At 44.9% G+C, this 17,717-nt stretch overlaps 1 protein-coding gene across 3 annotated transcripts in view; it reads right to left on the reverse strand.

Annotated features, from left to right (window-relative positions):
* TMCO1 (transmembrane and coiled-coil domains 1) overlaps nt 1–17,717 on the reverse strand; it is a 27,817-nt gene continuing 10,100 nt past the window's right edge. For 2 of the 3 annotated variants that reach the window (XM_073356389.2, XM_078854049.1), the window contains exons 3-7: nt 16,162–16,221; nt 14,993–15,039; nt 14,390–14,457; nt 9,576–9,720; nt 1–1,512 (exon numbers count right to left, since the gene is read on the reverse strand). In XM_073356389.2, coding sequence (XP_073212490.1) covers nt 1,414–1,512; nt 9,576–9,720; nt 14,390–14,457; nt 14,993–15,039; nt 16,162–16,221 — 419 coding nt within the window. In that variant the 3' untranslated portion in view covers nt 1–1,413. Of the gene's footprint in view, nt 1,513–2,590; nt 3,601–9,575; nt 9,721–14,389; nt 14,458–14,992; nt 15,040–16,161; nt 16,222–17,717 lie in introns of those variants that run through there. The other variant, XM_073356390.2, reaches the window with a different exon arrangement.

A 17,717-nucleotide genomic window follows, 5' to 3' on the forward strand; every position in this document is an offset into this window, starting at 1 on the left:
TAGGATTCAAGGCAGGGTTTATTATTCAGAACTCTCCCATTATCTATTTAAAATAATCCAGTGAATATGCCCCATGTTGCCACATACAGGCAGTCTTGAATTTATGTCGAGCACATCATTTAACCAAGCACATATCACATTTAGTTCAGTTGTTAGTGCACAGGTACTATGGTGTAACATAAATGCCTCCAAAGACAGGTGCAGACTTCCATCCTCTGCAGTGGTTTAGAATTTATGAGGGTACAAGTACAGCGATGATACTTCAGGCAATTCCACCTCTCAGCCATTCTAGAACTCTGTCTATAGTGACCCTGATAAAAGTTTAGCTTCAAGATTTATTTTTTAAGTCCCCTCATAAACAAAGCGAGTTGGGCTCCAGCTAATACGACTAAGCTAGGTAAATATCTGGCAATGTAGAAATAGCACAGGGAACTGAACTGAGAACATATGGCTGACTGGTAACAAATTTAGAGGCCTTTAAGACATGCAAACCGATCACTCAGTTCTAGAAGTACAGTGAATAGCACAGCAGCATTCTATGTTTGGTACATGCTGTGTGTGTACACTGTAACCCTTAGGTAGTAAAGGGTAATTGCAGATGGTATCATTGGCATACAACAAACAAGAGATTATGTAACTGTTTAATCAAGGTAAGACTAAAGGCCTTGTTTGTTTTAAATTATGACTGCAATTGAACAGATTCCAGCTAAGCAGACAGCTAGAATGTGGGCACCGTAATGCTACATAAACCACTACCAAGCTGAGCTTCTCAGGAGGAGGGGAAGGAATGTTCAGAAGCAGTTAGAGGTTGTTGGTGCTATGCAACATGGCACTGTGGCCTGGGTACTGCACTAATGAGGAAACAAACTCCAGCTTTAGATGTATTTTTCTTCCCATTCATAGCCTAGAACTGAACATGCCTAGTTTCCCTATAGATGGGTTCCTAATACACAGAAGTCTCTAGCCAGTTTGTCTAAGAGAACAGGGACACAATCAGTACTAGAGCATGATGATGCAGGACTTTCTAAAATCTGTTTATTTTACAGGTTCCCTATCATGGCTCCAAATAAGGTTTTATTATCTTTACAGTAGTTCTATAAAGCAAGATAGTTCCACTGTCCCTGCAATGGGATTAGGTGACTACATTTTAAATGCAAGGGGCCTAATCATTTATTACACAGACACACAAAACACATCTCACGTTATCTGCCAGGAGTTTTGCTTCAATTGTGACAGGCTGCTTGTAGAACGCTCCAAATACAAAGATGCTTCCGTGAAGGCAGTACCCATCCCAATGCTGCTTCAAATGAATAGAAAGCCTGCTGTGGAATCCGCTCCTGTTACAAACCAAGGGCAGTCTGTCTTCGATATTGACATCAATGGGAGCTGCTGTGAAAGGTGCATGACTATACTTCAAGAAAATTTCCCAGCTTGAGGAGGGGGGCCGAGGAAGCCCCCTGCCTGCTTGGTGGCAGCCCGCGAAGGAGCCAGGCCAAGCATCTTCTGAATATTCTGTGAAAATGAAAAACAGAATGATGGGATGGTGGTATAGTGAGAAGGAAGCCAATACACAGGTGAAATCCTGGTTCCGTTTAGACCAGTGGCAAACCTCTCTAACTTCAACCTCCAGGGTTTCACAACTCAGTTTACCCAATGTATATATGTGATATATCTGAAACCATACAAAAGGGCCAGGAAAAAATGCAGTCCATAGAGATTAAGTGATTTATATGCATAATGAACTGCAATTAGAGGTGGGCCTAAGCGCCAGAGTGTGTTTCTTGATCAAGTTTCCCCACAGTTGGAGTGGGTTTCAGTGCAGGGCTGCAATTCAATTCTATCTTCACCTACATAAGTCATAAAGCCAATGGGCAGGTAATAGAGTTCTTGTTGCAGGCTGCAGCCTTTGCCTATTTTGTTTTCTTTAAATTAAGATGGTAACATTAAATATCTTTGCAATTCAACTACAGTGCATATGCAGTAGCAGCTTCCTGTTCTCTGCTCCCAGGCAGAAAATCTAGGAGCAGCACTCCGCTGTTTTCACGCATTCCAAAAACCACCATCAAGGGAGGCTGTAATTAGAGCCCGAGAATCTTCAAACAAGACAGGAAGGATCCCACACAATACAATCAGAATTGGGCTGCCCACCCGGCCACCAGAGGAATTGCTGAGCTCCTGCCAAAAGTCTGAGTACACAGCTGATTTCTGTGCTAATGATAGGTTTCAGAGTAGGAAACAGTGCTTTCTCTCCTGAGACACATGGTACAGTATACCTACCTATCAACAAAAATAAATTTGTGCAGATGACCTTATCTCTGCCTTTATCCATTGGTTAGATTTTTGAACATCGGAACATAGTGTTTTAATACAACATCACACTAGTGTTAATGGAACATTAAGATTGAAAAAAAAAAAAAAACCCACAAAAACCAAGCACTTTCATAAGGAAAGTCATACTCATAGCAGAATGCTTAAAGATTAGTATTGTACTGAGATTTTTGTGAAGCTATGTTAAAAACAGCACACTTCAATTAAACTACATTTATTTAGTTTCAACACTGGATAGTGTTAGAAGCATGATATAAGCAGAGGGCATCCTTCACTATAATCAACACCAGTGTTCTAAATGATGCAAGCCTAAATGGTGCTGGAAGGACAAAATGGAAAATCTGAATATGCACGAAGCAAAGGAGGATAAACTACTAAACAGAATTTCTTCACCCTTGAACGCCTTCCTCAAAAAGATTGTCAACACAAGCCAACTAGGAAATTTCCAGCTTCTACCTTTTAGAGTCATGAGATTTTTGTGCTTCGAAGTGGAATATACAGAGAACTTCCCCACTACTTTGACATTCACAGAGCAGAGAATCAAAAATTTTACACACAAAAGACAGCAGTCACTTTTGGGCAGAGGGTAAGGAAAATTTCAGCCCAAATATAAATATGTAAGAATTACAAGCAATTAAAAAGGGAAAGGAGGTTAAAGGGAAGTCACGGCAGCTTTATAGCATTTGCGGATGGCAAACATTCAACTTTTTACAGTTACACACAAAACTATGTTAAAAGAACATTAGAGTTGCAAAGTCAAGCACCCAGAAGTTAGGAAATGCCAGAATTAAGGTTGTCAGTGTAACCTTAATTTGGTCCCCTTGTGCATATGCATAATGACGACACAATCTTTAATTATAGGATCACATAGTATTTTTTCCAGCCTGCTCTGGGGATCAATCAGGGCTGTGTAGTGCACAAGACTATTGTCTACTTCATTTGTTGCAGAAGTTGGAAGGCACGTAGTGAATAAGGCAGGAAATTGAAGGAAGACAAGGACATTCTCATGGTTAAGACAGCTGAATGCTGCCCCGCAGAACTGCACTCTATCTCTGCCTCTATCACAGAGCTCGTGTGTGATGCTGCACAAGTCACTTAAACCAAGCTTTTTCACAAACAGCCACTAATTGTGTATGCCTCATTTACTGGGTGCCCAACCTGAGGCCTGTGGTAGGAATAAATGGCCAGTTTTCACAGTGGAGAGCGGTAAATAGCAGGGTCTCCCAAGGATCTGTGCTGGTAGCTGTGCTGTTCAACATATTCATAAATTATCTGGAAAAAGAAGTAAACGGAGAGGTGGCAAAGTTTGCAAATGATACAAAACTATTCAAGGCAGTGAAGTCCAAAGGTGACAGCAAAGAGATACCCAGTTTTGTGAGATCCCTTTGTAACTGGGCAACAAAATGGCAGAGGAAATATAATATTGATAAATGCAATGCATTGCACATTGGAAAACATCCCAACCATACATACAAAATTAAATTAGCTATCACCATTCAAGAAAGAGATGTTGGAGTAATTATGGACAGTTCTCTGAAAACATCTGCTTGATGTGCAGCGACAGTCAAAGCTAACAGAACGTTAGGAACCATTAGGAAAGGGATAAATAAGACAACAGAAAATATAAGCCACTATATAAATCCATGGTACGCCCACACCTTGAATGTTGCATGCAGTTCTGATCACACCATCTCAAGAAAGATATATTAGAACTGGAGAAAGTACAGAGAAGGGCAACAAAAAGGATTAGTTAGGAATATGGAACAGCTTCCATCTAAGAACGGATTAAAAAAAAAACTGGCACTTCAGTTTAAAAGAGATGACTAAGGGGCATAAGATAGAGGTCTATACAATCATGAATGGTGTGCGGGGGGAAAAAAAAGTGTTATTCACCCCTTCACTTAACACAAAAATCAGGGTTCACCCACAAAATTAATAGGCAGCAGGTTTAAAACAAACAAAAAGAAGTAGTACTTCTTCACACAATGCACAGTCAACATGTGGAACTCGTTGCCAGATGTTGTGAAAGCCAAAAGGATAATTGGGTTAAAAAAAAGAATTAGTTCCTGGGGTATAGGTCCATCAAAGGCTATTAGCAAAACTGGTCAGGGATGCAACCCCATGCTTTGGGTGTTCCAAAGCCTCCAACTGACAGAAGCTGGAACTGGGCAAAAGGGGATGGATCACTTGAAAAATTGACCTGTTCTGTTCATTCATGCTGAAGGATCTAGCATCGGCCCCTGTTAGGAGACAGGATATTGGGCTAGATGGACCATTGGTCTGACCCAGTATGGCCGTTCTTATGATTTGCAGATACGTTGAGCACTCGTAGCTGCATCTGAATAACTGGGAGCTGTGCTCTGAACATATAAAGCCCTATAATGCTAAGTACTCTGCAAATCAGGTCCTCAACATCTCAAATTGTACACCTAAGATTAGTGAATACTTTTTATCTTAATCTCTCTGGGCCACAGTTATCCATCTGTAAAATGGGGCTGATACCCCCTCATCTCACAAGAGTGTTGTGAAAATAAGATCAGTAATGTTTATTAGGCACAAAGCTAGTGTAGTGTTGAGCATGACAGAAAAGCCCCTGAGGAGATTAACTGTTCTGTCTTCAGAGCAGGGTTTGACTAGTGAGATTAACCAAGGCCTGGGGCCACCCATTGAATGATGAGAAGAAAACATAGTGAGTAGTTGCTAATGAAGTGAGCACTGTCCATCCTGTTCACTGAATGAGGCAGCATCCTGTGGAAAAAAACTGTGTGTGGTCATGTGATTAAAGGCTGTATCATAATGCATATGCACAGGCAACCTTAATTCTGGCATTTCCTAACTTCTGAGTGCTTGGATTAGCAACTTTAATAATGTTCTTTTAACACAAAAACCTGTGTGTAATCTCCTGGGTTTTTAAAAAAGCAAACTGAAAAAACAGATTCCGTCATGTGGCATTATATTGATGCCCACATGGTTCATCAGCAAGGTTGGAATCTTTAGATCCGACCCACAGACCTCTGCCACTTGCACTGCCAGAGGTAACTAATAGCATGGAAAATTTCAGCCCAAAGAGTTAAAGTCTGACCAGCTTATCAATAACTAAAAATAGGGCCTTGTAACAGGAAATGTTGGTGAACTTAGAAAAGGGAACAGCTATTCAAAAGGGACTCGATTGACCAGTAGGGGCTACTGCAGGATCAGGACCGAGGTGCGCTGATAGAGCAGAAGCATAGTTGTTCAAGACCAAAGTTACTATCAGAGCAATGGGGGAAGCTTGCACTGCATGCTCCCGACTCTTGTCGATGCCATCACTCAGCCCTGTACATTCTAGCTGGTCAGACAGATCTCACTGGTGGGAGGAGGGATTATGAGAGTAGAGGCAAACAGACACGTTGACCTGAGCCGACTATAACCAATCAGAATGCTACACACTCTCTGGCCAGCCTTTCCTCTCCCACAATTGTCAAGTTCTCTCTCCAGCAGACATGTAGCTAGCTAGCATTATGCTGATAAATAACTTTTGCAAGACAGTGATGTTAAAATTGCACAGAAGGTCCCAGACACTGATGCCAGGACTAAGCGTTATGGAGGCCTGCACCATGTTGCGTCCCCACAGCATAGCACACACTCTTCCTTTCTAAAGGAAGGACAACTCTGGGCAGCACACTGTTACCGATGGGAGCAGAAGAAAACAGCAGCAGGGGAGCAAGAACATTTGTACTACACCAGTCCATCCCACCCCTTGTCTTTTCCTTTGAATCCTTTCCACCCCACAATCAGTGCAGAGCGAACAGATGTCATTTCTGCGCAAAACTTTTAAGTGCCCTAGGAGAAGAAAACTAATCAGAACTGACCTACTGCCCCACAACAATCAGGACAGTTTGTGGGAAAGAAAGATGTGCTCCCTCTCCTGTCTGCAGGGGGAATCGTTGGCCCCCTCTACCACCAGGAGCACATCTTGAGTAGAGGAAGAGGACAGGTCTAAAATTCAAAGATGTGTGAAAAGGAAACTAAATATTGGCAAGCCTCTGTGTAATAAAGGTTTATTACGCAACAAACAGGACAGGTGAAGGCTGTTAGAGCACTAACAGGAGGAGGGGCAGAGGATATAACTGACATTCCTCATCACTCCCAATTCAGCAGCAGACTTCCCCAGCTGAAAGGCAGCAGCTCAATGGCCTGTAGAAAGCCTCTCTCAGCAGCAGCCCTCTCTCCAAACAGGAAGGCACAAGGAACCACTGGACAGGATTTACGTGCAGGGGGAGATGGGAACAGCGCAGAGGAAGTTACTCACTGCAAATTGGATATTTCAGGAGATGCTGGCCTCAGGTCACAGGCAAAAAGCAGTCGAGCCAGGTCTTGAGGAGTTTCCTCAAGCCTCACGTGCCTGAGGACTATCAGCCTAGGTGAAGAGTAGCTGTGCTATCACTTCCCACCCCATAAGCAATGCCTGTTTAAATCAGTGGCACTTGGTCACTCTGCACCAATTAGTCCTCTCCCTCCCACAAAGCAGACTGAGACACCCACACCCTGAACTAAATCTAGGCTCTGCCTCAATTTAATGAGTTCTAGGGATTCTCTCCTATACTCCTCCCCCCCAATGGACTCTGTGATCTTCCCCTGTTCTCCCACTATTTAATTCCAGGGCCCCACCTCTCTGCAGCTCTTCTCTTGGGCTATTGCCCTCATGGATTGTAGGGGGGCCCTTCCACCTCCATGGGGGCCAGTTTAAACTACAGCTTAGAGGTAAAGACTTGAGTGTGAAAGGAGCAGCTACCGCTTTTAATGTAATGCTGGGAGTACACAGTACATCAGTTCTACAGAGAATAAAAAAAGTGTTACACTAGAGAGGCTGCAGCATATGAAGCTGAAATATCCTTTCCAAGGCAATGGCGCTACTACCCCCACCAGGCCATTAGCAGGGACAAGTAAAGGGCTGAAGGCTTGTTGGACTGAACAAGCTGAATACCTAGCATTGAAAACCCGAGTGTTTATGCCCAGCCATTCATTTTGTGCTGCTTCTAGTATGTTTCATCGCAGAAGGTGACAGCAGGAAATAGTCAAAACTGGAATATACCATGGGATTTTTTATTTTAAAACATACAAAAAGGCCACTTGGGATTTTTCAGCCACTGAATTCCCCAAGTATCCAACTGGTGCAAAGCAGACATGCAGCAGCCAGCACAATCTGAGTTTCACTCTCACTGCTCGTTGCCTTTCAGGGGTGCAAAAGAAAGTCTATTTGTGTCAGAATAGAAAGGCATAGAGCCCCACTGTAACACAGATTGGAGGCAAGGAGAGTTTCCCCAGGGTACTGCAAGGCACTGGCTATCTGGTGTGAGATTCGCTGGGGGGCAGTCACTGTAGAAATAACACAAAAGCTTCCCAGTGGGTGACACAGAAACCACAAAAACTAGACAAACCCCTCAACACACAACAGCACCTGCTGTTCTAGTTCCAGGCCAGGGAACGAGCACTGAACAAGACCTGCTGTGCTGAGAGCATTAATGAGGGGTCAGTGGACTTGATGGCTTTTGCTAGTTTGTTTGCCTTGTTCCTTCATGCAAGACTGGACACAGATCTGATTTAATGCAGGATCCTGCTGTGGAAGGAGGGAGAGAATCTGTCTGATCCATTAATATGCACTTATTTTGGGGTAAAGGAGCTTTCATTCTATTATTGAGCCACTTCACCAAGCCCATCCTGACCCCTCTGTTAGAAGTTGGCACAAGAATCATTTCCTCTCCTGACCTGCTGTAAGGGTTTCTAAGTCCCTTGGCACCTCCAGAGGAAAAAGCAACAGAGATCTGCAGATCAAGGAGAAATAAGCAGCAAGCATTCAGGAAGTGAACCAAAGCAAGAGGAAAGATAAAAATAGAGAACCAGCTAAGTGCATCAGCATTAATCCAGCTTCCAGGGTCTATTAGCCTCTTCCCACTCCCTGGGGGAAATTCAACAAGCAGAACACACTTTCAGCAGCACTCAAGTCCCACCGGTCCTAACCGACACAGACTGACACTTCATCCAACCTAGTCATGTGCTAATAGCAGCTCCACTGTCAGTTAAACAGCTGCTTCACTATTATTCCTGCTTCAGTGCACTGCAGCTGATAAAATGATGGCATCACTGTGGCAAGCTATTCCCAACCACGAAGACACTTCCCATTTTCAGGGCCAGCAGTTCCGCCTTGTAGCAGAAGGGCCTGTGTATGGGTCACAATCCACCATGGTGGTAAATTCTTAACAGTGGTCTCTAGCATGGCCTTGCATTTTGTCACACCAGACCCCCATTCTATAAATTACTCCACCCACTGGTGATTTGGAACAGAAAATACTCTGAAGGGAAAGCTATTCAGCCTTCAGAGAGAGTCATGTATTAATCAGGCAAGGGGGGAGGGAAGAGAATAAGGCACTTGAGAAAAATGCAGGTTTGACCCCAGACTTTCTTGCTTCCTCAGCAGATTTTTTGGACACGGATTGAACCTTTTGGAGCATCTTACATTAAGGCTACATCGTATCTGGGAATGCGCCTCCCAGCCTGCGTCCACAGACTTGTGCTGGCAGGGCTCAGGCTAATGCTCTAAAAATAGCATGTAGATCATGCTTTGATGTTGCAGCTCAGGGTCTCAAGCCCACCCCCACTGGTTTCAGAGCCCAAGCCACAAAATCTACACAGAACCATTTTCAGAGTGCTAGCCCAAGCCCCACTACCATGGGGGCTAGATGGCTGAGAATTTGGGCTAGATGGCTCACTTCCAGATGCAAAGTAGACATACCCTCAGAGTACACTAAAGGAGGAGTGTTTTTCTTTCTGATAATGACTGTACAGTCAGGTTTTTAGTAAGGGCTTTTTCTTAGTAATCCTGGTGTTTTCTGAAGCCTGCCGTGAAGTCAGTGAACCATGCAACTGGTCCCCTGCCAAAAATGATCCTGTCAGTCCACAAAGTTACCTGGCGACAGGTAGCAGGGTGGAAGCTGTTTCCACGGGAATGTCCTGGAGCAATCCTGCTGACTTTAGCCAGGTCTCCCTCATGAGATAAGACCTCATACAAAGTGAGACTTTTCTGCACTACATTTCCTTTGACAGCTAAGCCTATGGGAACCAGTGGTCAATGTGAAAGCTTCAAACAAACCTAGGTCAAAGGCAGACTACATGTGCTAAATTGGTTATTGGGCACTTGCTACTTCTTACCGGGTGGCAGATCAATGCCTGCCCCATTCCCGCTCCATAGGAAGCAGCTCAGCACTCACCTGCCGGATAGACATGGTGCAGAGAATGTAGAGGAAGATGAAGGAGCAGTCAGTGTAATCCTCCCCAAGTAGGTTGCGATGGGACAGGCCCTGGATGTAGGAGAGGGGGATAAAAGGAAGTTTTGCCACCACTCGGCCGTCAAATCTGGAAGAGAAGAGATCACTTAATGTGAGACGGCAACCAAGTACCCAGCCTAGAGAAGGGCTTCAGTCTGGGACAGTAATCGGGTCCCTGGATTGCAGAAAAACAGATTAAGTGTTTTAAATGAAACAGGCCTCCAAGAGGACAAAACCAGATGCAAGATCAAGTCAAAAGCCTAAAAAAAAAAAAAAAAAAAGTCATGTGGCTCCACCTTCACTTGCACAATACTAGACAGACTAATATATACACACACCCCATCCTCAAGGCCACGCACCACAGCGGCCTGCCATCCACTGAATGGACTGTGCAGGCCTCCCTTAGCAGATGCTGTGGAATGACAAGGGGTCCCTCCTGGAGGTCAACCTATCAATGATTACTGGTTGGATAAATTGCTGACCAAGGTTTGCGGGACACAGACTAGGAACTTTCTAAATCAATATCCTCAAGTACTGACACCTGCTATTTAAAACCAAGTCACACATAGGTTTCTCTCAAAGCGCTGTAACACTTGAGTCAAGAGACAATTACCAGCCTGTTGTAATACAGTTACTTTATGCAGACTCATGGATTTTTGTACTAGAGGTGTGTGCTCAGCTTTCAGAAGAAAAACTAAAGCCCAACTCTGTGTTTTGTTTTTTTTGTTTTGTCCCCCCCGCCCAGATTTGTTACATTTATCAGTTACCAAAAGGAATGTGGGCAACCGCCATGGAGAGAATTCCTTTTTATATAATGCTCCTTCTCTGCATTCACTCTTCAGAAGCAGGGGACATTGTATATTCCCACAAGGTACCTATTCAACTCCAGGAGCTGGGAAGCATTCAGTACTACATTCCGGATATGGAGACATGGTGTGAATTTGGACGGACTGAAGAGATTCAGCTTCTGAAATCAGACAGCCAACACTACCCTTTGAAGCAGTGTGCATATCATGCTGCATCAGTGTGTGCTCAGAGTTTGATGTTATTTTCTCCTTGAGTGTTCATTTTCTAACAGGTGTTTCTGGTTTCAAGAGCTCCTAAATGAGCATTCTTTCCTGTGGAGAGGCACTCACACAGAGCTATGGCTCTAACATGTGCCAACTTTGCTTACATCTCACAGGCAGTTTGGCAGAAGGGCTAGGAACGGATGTTTGTCTCCCTGTAACATCCCCGGTGTTTTAGGATTCTGCATTACTCCTGCTGTGGGAACACAGAGTAGCTCAGAGGTGGTAGCCTGAGGTACCTGCCTTCTCTTCTGGCAGGTAACCTAGGTTTTAAGGCACACTCTTGTAGGGAATTCTGTAAGGTTTGCTGCTTTGGCAGAGTTGCATGATTCAGGACTAATGGAGTAAGATGTTAGTGTCCGGAGAGAACCAAGGGGCACAGCAGGTAACTTCTCTCACTAGATACCCCTATCTGCCTGGATCCCGGTCTAGTATTCACCTGCAGATTGCCCTACCCCTAGCAGAGATAGCTTTTCCATGGATCCCACCAACCTACAAAAAAGATTACCCTGAATGGATAATCAGGATCCTCATGGTAGATCCTCAACCTGGCATTCTGCTTTTAGTGTTCAAGCCAGCCTTCCTGCACCTGTCCCTCCCATCCCTGTACTGTGTATTGCAGCTCCCATTTTCAACAGCAAGTAAGGGGCTAGTTACCTTTCTCTGTATATATATGTTGCATGTACAAAGCCTCTCTGTAGGAGTCATTTGCCTAGCTGTATGGCCATGGCTTTTAGGCAGTAGCTGACAGAAGGGATACATGGCCAGCCTACATTCTATTGTCCAAAGGTAAACACAGCATGCTCACTCCAAACAACCCATAGTCCCTCTCCTCCCAAACTTTAGGCCTTGGCCTCTCCAGCAGTTGGGGGAAAGAAGTGGGTGAATAAAGCAATACACTGACTCTTGTTCCAAGCACAAGCAATCCCCTTTCCTCCTTCTCAACCCTGAATCTAGAGCACCTCTGTAGGTGGCTAGTAGCCATGACTTCCCAGGAAGTGGCCTGAGGACCCCAGCTAAACAGTGATTGAACACTGTCCTCCTGAAACCAACATCTCTTCTTGATACCATGTCAAGAGAACAGCAATTGGTGAAGATGTCAACCAGCTCTCTCCCCCCTCCCCAATGAGCCCTATAGATTTCAGATGAGGGCATGACACTGACAAGTCCCTGAAGCTGCCCTTCACACACAGGTACACTAGCCAGCCCATAAGACTGGAAGCATAGTCTTAGACACATAGATTGCCGTTAAGCCAAAACTGTCAAACCTTTAGATTTTTCTTTGAGTGCTACAGACAATCTCTTGGACTTGCTAAAAGGGTTAGTCCTGTTTCAATAGTAACTGAGCTCTCTGGACATCTGGGATGTGCAGCTTCACCTTCCTGCGATAGCTTTAGAAAATAGAGACAACAACATGGCATGATTTAGACTTTTTTTTTTTTTTTTAAAAGAAGATCATTTTAAAAGTCAAGACTGAGTGAGGTCCAAGTTCTAATGGGCCCATGTGAATACAGTACAGGGGAAGCTGGCCATAGCAGACTGTACTCCAGAGACTGAGAAGATGGCCACCAAGAATGAAACTTTCAGCACCACATCAAGAGACAGTAGGCTCAAAGTTTAATCACAAGCATCAGTAGGTTCTAGGGTGGGATGGTACATAGTTGTAAGAACCTTCAAAAGTAGTTTTAGCAGATGGACAAACATGAAACCATTGCACAGAGAGATCAGGGGTGGGGGGGAGGAGAGAGAGAGAGAATTGGGACCAGAATCCAAGGCCCTCCTTAAAGCAAAGCACACAGAATGCAACTGCTTCTGCCAGATGGATGCGGAACACTGGCCTTGTAGTGTAGTTTCCAACTATGTATAGGAGGAGCAGGGGATGGTTCCAGATGGTTGACTGCTTCTCTAATTGGGCTTGTTTGTCTGCACCTCCCAGGGACTTTTCCTTCCCTAGAGTTAGGGGTCAGAACAACACTTACCCAGAATGAGCTGTTTGTAAGCATAACCTGGGCCCTTCAAAAGAAGCAGATCCCTGCTGAGTGCCTCAGTGAGGGGAATGGTACAAAGTGTGTATTTCTGCCTCTCTCCCTTCTTTGTCCAACATACTGAACTCCCAGTGGATGAGCAAGGGCTCCAGCCTCTAGTGTTCTTCAGCAATCAGGGAAAGAGGCACATACTTTGTCCTGCAAGCGCATTGCTGGAGAATTTGGGGCCAAAGTAGACACTATGGAAGGAAGAGTGCTTTTGTTAAAGCTCTACAGTGGGGCAGCACAGACCCGTCTGCCTGCTGCTGTGAAGACAAAATGAAATGGCAGACTCTTCAGGGTGGAGGGACCCACCTTTTCATGCTAGTGAGTGACAGATCTGGCTCTGAACCTAAAGCTATACTATAACTGACCTTAGTACAACAAAACTGTCATTAGCAGAACATTTTTAAGTGCTGGCATCTATGCCCAAACTCTATTACAAAGGGCTGGGCTTCGCTTCACTTCACTTCACCAACAGCAGGAAGTGTCCCCCCTGACCTCAGACTGAAAGATCCCTTCACATACATTATTTTTATCACAGAGCACCCACAATATACTAGGTACTGTCTAAACATAGTGAGATTTCCTAACCTGAAGAGCTCACATCTGAGACAAGCTGCATTCACCCTTCCCAAAGTACATCAGATATCCCCCTCACTGGCTCCTGATGCAGCCTTTAAGTTTCATGTAAGAATCATGGCAGAGTTGGGACTTTAGGAGGGACTGGAAAGTGGCTTTATGGTCCAGTTCAGAGAGGGTACTCCATACAAACGGCTGCACAGAAGAAACCACAACGATGGTTATGGGAAAGGTGGACAAATAAGGAGCTGAGGCTGGCATTACTGGCGATGGGAAAGGTGACAACATGAGCAGATAAGCACGGCAGGGTAGATTTGTGAATGACCAGTTAAGTTTGAGACATCCACAAATCTGAAGGCCAACCATGGGATTACTGTCACCATTGTTGTGGACAGAAATCCCCCAGCATTTTTGTTTGGTTGGTTTTGGGGGGTAGGGAGGACGAAGAGTTTTGTCGCTCCCCCCAAGAAAATTCAAGCATCGCTCTAGTATTGCACTCAAAAACAAAATATTCTGACAGAATTATTTAGACATATAAATATATGAAAAGTATAGCTTATGTAATTACCCTAGTCAATTCCAAAACCTTTTTTCTTTAAGAATCTCGGCTTTTGGGGAAAAAAACAGCCAGTACTGCTTTAGAAAGCAAAGCAAAAGCCAACACAGATAGCCAATGCAGATGTGATAGAAAGGTCTGAAGACTGTAGAAGGCTGCCCGATCTCCGCAAAGCTATTCTGAATTAGCCAGACTTTCATCCTGGTCACATATTCCAGAACAGCAAGCATGCTCAGTTGTGGCTAAAGTGCAGCCTAGAGAATCCCTGCATGCAATGCTCCATGCTGAGCTGAGCAGAAGCAATGATTGACCTGCAGATTCGCTGGCTTCATCTCTATATCAAAGATAAGGAGAGCTGCAGTTTGATCCATTTTATACAAATTAGATGCAGCTCTCAGTGGGATCCCATGAACATCAGTAGAATGAGTCCAAGTAGCAAAGGAGAGAGGGGATGGGATACATTCACTTTGAAGGCTGGGAAGGGGGGGGGGGGCGGGGGGGAAGCAGCCAGAGAGAATTGATACTTACATGGAGTTGAACATGCCCATGAGGGCAGTAAAGCAAAAGCCAATTGCAAACATGGACTTCATTCGAACCTGCAACCAGAGAGGTCAGAGTCATTCATTATTGACAGCTAATACAGGGAGAAACAAACAGATTAAAAATAAAGGCAAGTCCCAGAGTTAGGGCTTGGGGGCTTTAATACTGAATAATGGGTTTTGTGCAGCAGCATCAGGATCAGAAGAGAAGGGAATCTTTAAGCTCACTCTCTCAGCTTGTAGCAGAGGAGACCAAGCAGAAAACTCTTAGAAGGGTTGAATAGCTACGAGTACTGGAACAGCCATGAGAGGGATCATGGGGGCCAAGAGCTTATGGAGGAAAGGGAGGTCTCAGGGCTGTCCTGTTAACCAAAAGGTGACCATGCATAAAGAAAGGGGAGTCCACGGGAACTGTGAGGCAGGAAGGGAAATAACAAACAGAGTGGGCTCACTAGGAAGATGGGGTGAGTAAGTGGAAAGTCAGGAAAACTGCTTCTATTTTGGAAGCACTAGAGAGATTGCGGGGGTGGAGGGGAATGAGATCTAGCCCTTCACTAGTTTGGGCATTGCCCCTAATTTACAGCATTCTTACCATCGACAGGTCCCTATTGTTGTTCTTCAGCTTCTCCTCTTGCCTCTCTGTAAAACAGGGAAGAATACAGAGGTTATCCCAATCCAGACACCAGAAAGATTTCACTTTCAAGAAGTCTAAACCTTCCTTGCTATCCAAGCCAGTAATAGTTCCAAGACAGACTCCAGCTCTGTATGCCAGACAATACAGCGTGAAAACGGTACACAGCCAACTGTCCTTGAATCGAAACAACATGCAGCAGAACAAGTATATGAGGTTTGTCAACATTCAAAAGGCAATGCACAACAACTCAGACAATGGGCATGACGACATACAGACAGACATGTCAACTGGAAAACCAAACAGTGCTTGTAAAAATCAGGTAGTGCCAGTATATTGTATACTGGAAGCAGTGTTGTTCTCAGAATTTTATTTGTACATCGCATCTTATTACTGTAAGGCAGTGTTTTTCAAACTGTGGGTCGCGACCCAGTACTAGGTCACGGCAGCTCTGGTCAGCATGACCAACCAGGCTGTTAAAAGTCCCGTCGGCAGTGCTGCCCGGCTAAGGCAGGCTAGTCCCTACCTGTTCTGACACCTCGCTGCGCGCCGGAATCACCCAGCAGCAGGTCCAGCTCCTAGGCACGGAGGGGTGGGGCCACAGGGCTCTGTGCACTGCCCCCGCCCCGAGCACCAGCTCCGCACGCTCATTGGCTGGGAACCAGCCAATGGGAGCTGGGGGAGGGGGTGCCTGTGGGCAAGAGCCGCGTGGAGCTGCTTGCCCCTCTGCCCAGGAGCCAGACCTGCTGCTGGCCGCTACCGGGGCATAGTGTGGTCCACTGTACAAGGACAGGAGGAAGTCTGCCTTATCACCCCTGCTGCACCGCTGACCAGGAGCCGCCTGAGGTAAGCCCGCATCGCAGCCATGCACCCCAATCCCCTGCCCCAGCCCTGAGCACTCCCCAAACCCGGAGCCCCCTCCTGCATCCTAAACTTGTCATCCCTGGCCCCTCCCCAAAGCCTGCATCCCCAGCCCAGAACCCTGACCCTCTCCTGCACCCCAACCCCCTGGCCCAGCCCTGAGCCCCCCCCGAACCTGTGGAAAGAAAGGGAAAGTCAACTCCAGCAGCTTTTCCTCACAGCCTCCCCCTCACTTTTGGAGCATCACACCTCCCCTCCCCAAATCTTACCTATTTTCTTTTTTTGCTGTCGGCCTGCTGATTCAGTTATCGTTTCCTTCTTCTTTTCCACTATAAAGGGCAAAGACAACATAGAATCACTTTCACACAAACAATGGAGAGTTATGCTACTAACCCCTTCTCTTTTCCTCTCCCTTATACCCAAAACCCTCATGCAGACTGGGGCAGGAGGAAGGAAGGAAGCAAGATACAGATATATGTCTATGATATATGTTCAATGTCTTATAACCTGCCAGAGCAGGACTGGCACAAATGTTTTCAAGACTAGGAATGTTTTCCAGGCCCTGATCCTAGACGAGGAAAAGATCAATTTCAATCCCTGACAAAAGCCAGACTTTTAAAACCTGCCAAAGGAGCCCATTGCATTGTGAACCAAGGAGCTTGAGTATCATTTTGGTTTAAACAGCCCTTGCTGATTTGTCATTATGAATTCTAGACAGTACTTTCAATTCAACAAGTGTGATGAAACGAGCTTTATGGGAAACTCTGACCCTAGCTATCTGCAGTGGGAAGCAGAACACAGAGAGGCCTGTGTTCTGTTATATCCCTTCTTCACAGACAGGCATTCTCAGTGGAAGTGCTGCGCCAGCAGTCTGGCACAACCAGCTCCATTCTTGCTGGTCATCCAATTAGGGCTGAAACATTCCCAATATTTTGAAGTTAAAAATTAAGTAGCAAGTCTAAACTTAGTTATCAAAGCTACCAGAAAACCAAGTAGGACAACCAATTCAGACAGCAGATACTCCACAGATTGCTGCAAGCAAAGCCAACAGATAGTCACAAGCCAGAGTGCTGATCTGTTGATACTGTGATCCAGCAACTATGCTTTTCAATCTGCAAATGGAATCACCTCCATTAGCAGAGAAATTTGATCGACAGTCCCAGAAAATGAAAGCCAAGTTTTAGTTTCAGGTTTATATAGCCAATATCACAATATGAAAATGGGATGATAAATGTTAAAGTACAGTTATGATAAGATATGTGATATTGATTGCCTTTTTCCAACGGCACATCTGTACATCTACTTTACCAACAAACCCATTTTCACTCCTGTTGTTCCATAGTGTCAGCGCTGAAGACTTCTATCTCACATATTAGTATATCAGTTCAGTTTTAATGGCAGAACTTTTATTCCTGATGATGACCAAGACAGAAAGACTACAGCTAAATTTCCAGATCGCAGGAGAATTTGTGGTGCTAACAGATAAAATTCTTATGACTCATAAACCAACCTTGCACAATTGCCAAAAAACGAACAGCCCAGGCACAAACCTACTCATCTGCTTTTACCACAATGCTGCTGATGAAAAGGTTAACGGTGAAGTTTACTTATCCATAAACTAAATCACACACCTCAGGCAAGCAGGCCAGTAGGATTATGCAAGGGTGATGTAAACTGAGCAAGTTTGCTCAGAAAGGTCACTAGGAGTAAATAAAGTGGCACATCATCATTTTTATTCTTACTATAACCATGCTGCAGTCTTGCAACTTCTTCCATTGCCAGATAATAATCAGACATCTACCCTGAAACTTTCAGGCTCACTGAG

This window comes from Lepidochelys kempii, chromosome 8 (genome assembly GCF_965140285.1).
Source record: "Lepidochelys kempii isolate rLepKem1 chromosome 8, rLepKem1.hap1, whole genome shotgun sequence".
Taxonomy (NCBI): domain Eukaryota; kingdom Metazoa; phylum Chordata; order Testudines; family Cheloniidae; genus Lepidochelys; species Lepidochelys kempii.